Here is a 3953-nt window from a genome sequence, read left to right as displayed (position 1 = left end):
TCCTTAAGTTGGACCTTTATAACCTGACAACCTGCTATACATTCATAAGATTTTAGTCCTAGAAGGGTAACTGACTTGTGATATTCCTTTATTTTACATGTGAAGAGAACTGAGGTCCAGAAAACTCAAGAGAATGAATTAATTTCTCCCAGATCTTTTGGTTTGTGAGGCTATTGTACTGTTTATATTCAGATGCCCTGTGAAAATTGTTTGTGTGTACATCTTTGTCAATTAATTCATTTTTAATTCTTTGAGAATAAGTTCTGGGTCCAATTTGCCTTTACATATAATGTAAAGAAAAGAGTGCTGTAAAATACCTTATTTGTGTCTCACAACAAACCCTGAGAAAAGCATGATTATTGACATGCTTTTAAAGATGAAGAAATAGATATGAAGTAACTTACCCCAAATTACATACACTTATGAGTAGAGTTTACATTTGACTCTCTGGGTGCTGTAAACAATTAAAGCTTGGCTGCTAACTAAAAGGTTAGAGCTTTGAGTCTACCCCAAGGTACCTCTTAAATAAAACCTAGTGATCTACTTCTGAAAAATCAGCCATTGAAAACCCTATGGAGAACAGTTTTACTTGTGACACTCATGGGGTTGCCATGAGTCAGAGCTGACTTGTTGGCAACTGGTAGTCTAAACTAGTATTACTGACTTGAAAGTCACTGCTGTTTAGTATGCCTCATTTTACCAAGAACCAGATTTCTGAAGGGAATTCTATTATGTTCTGTAAAAGATAAATACTTTAAGTAGACATCATCCCTGTCCACAGTAAGCTATAATTTAGTATTTATACAAGAAAGCATTGTAAAACAAATTATATAATAAAGGTATAATTAAAGTATGATTGATGTATGCCTTTGAACGAGTTCCATATTCCCACTCATTTGTAGAACATCTGAGTTATGCCAGGCTTTGGTTTGTGTATTTTATGTACATTATCTCTGAAGGAGCTCTGGTGGTATAGTGGTTAAGGCATTTGGCTGCTAACCAAAATGTTAGTGCTTCAAACCTAACAGCCACTCTGTGGAAGAAAGATGAGGCAATCTGCTTCTGTAAAGATTTATAGCATTGGAAACCCACTTGGGATCATTATGAGTCGGAATTGAATCAATGGTAGTAAGTTTGGTTTGAGTTTATCTCTGAGGCTTCTCACAAGTAGGGCAGCTATATATTATTATTGACATTTTATAGATGAGGCAATGAAACTCATGGTTTGTTAATTAACTTGCACAAAATCACATAGCTAGTAAGTTCTGTCTGCCTGTGCTTATTTCACTATGCCCAGTCATTTTCTTTATCAAAAGGAAATAATACACTGTTTTTGCTACATGTGAATATTAAGGTTATATGTGAAGAGCTCTAGTAGCATAGTGCCTAAGGCACTTGAATGCTAACCAGAAGGCTGGCGGTTCGAACTCACCAGCCACTCCTTGGAAGGAAGGTTGGGCAATCTACTTCCATAGTGATACTGCCTCGGAATCCCAAGGAGGGGTCGCTGTGAGTCAGGTCTGACTCTACTGCGCATAACAACAACATGTGAAGACTTGAAACTTTCTGCAGAATGAAGAAAACCCTGTGTAAATTTTAGTACTAGTAATTATATTCATTATAGCCATGTTCTACCATTTTGGAGATTTGATCTTTATCTGGCCTTGGAATTCATTTTATAAATTGCATTTATTCATAAATTAGAATACAATGAAAATAGAAAATGGAAGACACGTTACACAATTCAGGTCAACTGAAAAGTGTGTAGGCCACTATCCCTACACTGGTACCAATCCTGAAGACATAGAGTCTCCTTTGCCTAAATCCTTGCTGGCAATAGCATCCATATGGAGATGATTCCCAAATCATTCTGTAATTGCATTTTACTCTATTCACTCCCATCTTTCCACCCAGCTTTCCTGTGATTTTGGTAAGAAGAAATTTTTACCATTGTGCTTTTCTGCTCAAAAAACTTTAGGAGCTTTTTATTTTCTTCATTAGATTCTTTAATATGATATACAAGACCCTTGTAGATCTGTCCTCTACTTATGTCTTTAGCCTTATCTCCTGTTTTGCTCTGTTGAGATTGAACAGTTCTAGAAGGTGTAATGTTTTTCCTTGTTTTTAGACCTTAACACGTACTCCAACCTTTGCTGTAATCAGTCTGCCTATTTTTTTTTTCAGAGATTTTTCTATTAATACCTGGGTAGTTAGCCTAAACATTAATTACCAAGCAGACTTCTTTGACACTTGCCCAAATCCCACTTTTCTGTATTCCTTTAGCACCCTATCTTGTATCACCCCATTTTGCTTGACAGTCTCTTCTAATAGACTTTAGTTCTTGGACAAAAGGGGATCACATGTTTATGGTACATCTCTTGGTGTACATAATAACAAAATAAACAGAAAAAAAAAAAAAGTGCTGTTGAGTCAATTCTGACTCATAACGACCCTGTAGGACATAGTAGAACTGCCCCGTAGGGTTTCCAAGGCTGTAAGTCTTTGTGGAAGCAGATTGCCACATCTTTTTCCCATGGAGCAACTAGAGGGTTTGAATTGCCAACTTTTTGATAAGAAGTCCAGTGTTTAACCACTATTTTACTAGGGCACCTTTTGGTAAATAATAGGTTCACCATTGAATGAATAAAATATGAATCTCTTATAGTTTACTTGTGGAAGAGTTAGTATTCAATTCAGATCTGTTGACTTTAGTAACATATCTGTGGTTTTTCAGAGTAGGACTCAGTGTATACAGAAAGGTAGGAGAAAAGATTTAATATAATAAGGTTGACTTTTTCTTAAATCCACCTGTTGGAAGCCAGGAAGATTTCTTTAATTGGTTTTTATCAGTACTCCCAGATTGTTTCTCCATCAGATCAAGAGAGAGCATGTCATGCTATGTTTGGTAATACAGTCTTGACGTTGACAAATCTCCTGTGTAGCTCAGAATAATGCCTTACACATTAAAATGCTGACAGCTTACTATAATTAGGAGTATGTTTCTGAGAACCAAAAGTAAAATATGGAGTTTTTTCCTAATTTTCTTATATTAAAATACATACCATGGCTTTCCAGAAATTGGGACTGATTGAATTAATGCTATTCACATATTAAACTCCCTGTTAAGTAATTCCAAAATCATAACTGAGCTGCTATTGCTTCATTGACATCTAAGCCAATTTAATATAAATAAATGTGGTCAGTTAATCACTTACTCTCCTTTCCTGTCAGCTGTTGAATTCTGGGTTTTTTCTATTTGAATAATTTTATTGTTGTTGGAGAAACTTGCTAAAAATTATAGCACAATATCCCATTGAGTCTCAAATTGAGCAAAGTAAAAGTTAGTGAGATGCTTTTTTTTATGCAACTGTAGAAGTATTTATGATTTCAGAAACCAGGGTGGATTTTTTTCCCTAACTTATCCCTGGAAGAAACACTCTTCTCTTCAGCTGTCTAGGATTTATAATACAGTTATTGAACTGCAACTTTCTTACTGAGAACACTTATGATGGTCAAAAGAAAATTTATCCAGAAGCAAAGATGATGAAAATTAGTTCCAGGATGAATTATCATAAATGAGCAGATGATTGGGGAGCATATCTGCCATAGATTGATATAGTTTAAAAGCAAGAAAATATTGTTTTTTTAAAAAATTTGTGGAGGTTATAAGGTGAAAGAACAAAGCAGAAATACAGAGATTGCTTCTAGTTTCAGTTGTGCATCTTATCATTGTAGTCTGCAAAATGGGTAAAGTGCTACCTCTCTCATTGACTTCTTGGGGCAGGTGTGAACTTTCATTAAATGTCAGCAGTGGCAAGGGCCAAATAGTTGCCTAGGAGACATGGTCTTCTCTTTGTCACTAAGTTGTACATATTTGTAAAATGTTTGTTTAAAAAAAAAAAAATTCATGCATTTCACAGGCTGATCCCAAAGAGCTAATCAAGATGGTTACC

General features: G+C 35.3%; 1 protein-coding gene across 1 annotated transcript in view; it reads left to right on the top strand.

Moving 5' to 3' along the window:
• Nucleotides 1–3953, top strand: part of NBAS (NBAS subunit of NRZ tethering complex) — a 750019-nt gene that overhangs the window by 554571 nt on the left and 191495 nt on the right. Inside the window, exon 41 of the mRNA XM_042781864.1 lies at nt 3921–3947. Coding sequence (XP_042637798.1) covers nt 3921–3947 — 27 coding nt within the window. The remainder of the gene's footprint in view (nt 1–3920; nt 3948–3953) is intronic.

The sequence above is a fragment of the Orycteropus afer genome, unplaced genomic scaffold (genome assembly GCF_000298275.1).
Source record: "Orycteropus afer afer isolate SDZICR_OR568_19922 unplaced genomic scaffold, OryAfe1.0 scaffold00187, whole genome shotgun sequence".
In the NCBI taxonomy this organism is placed as follows: domain Eukaryota; kingdom Metazoa; phylum Chordata; class Mammalia; order Tubulidentata; family Orycteropodidae; genus Orycteropus; species Orycteropus afer.
Note: the sequence above shows the minus strand (reverse complement) of the source record. Positions and strands in the feature narration are given on the sequence as shown.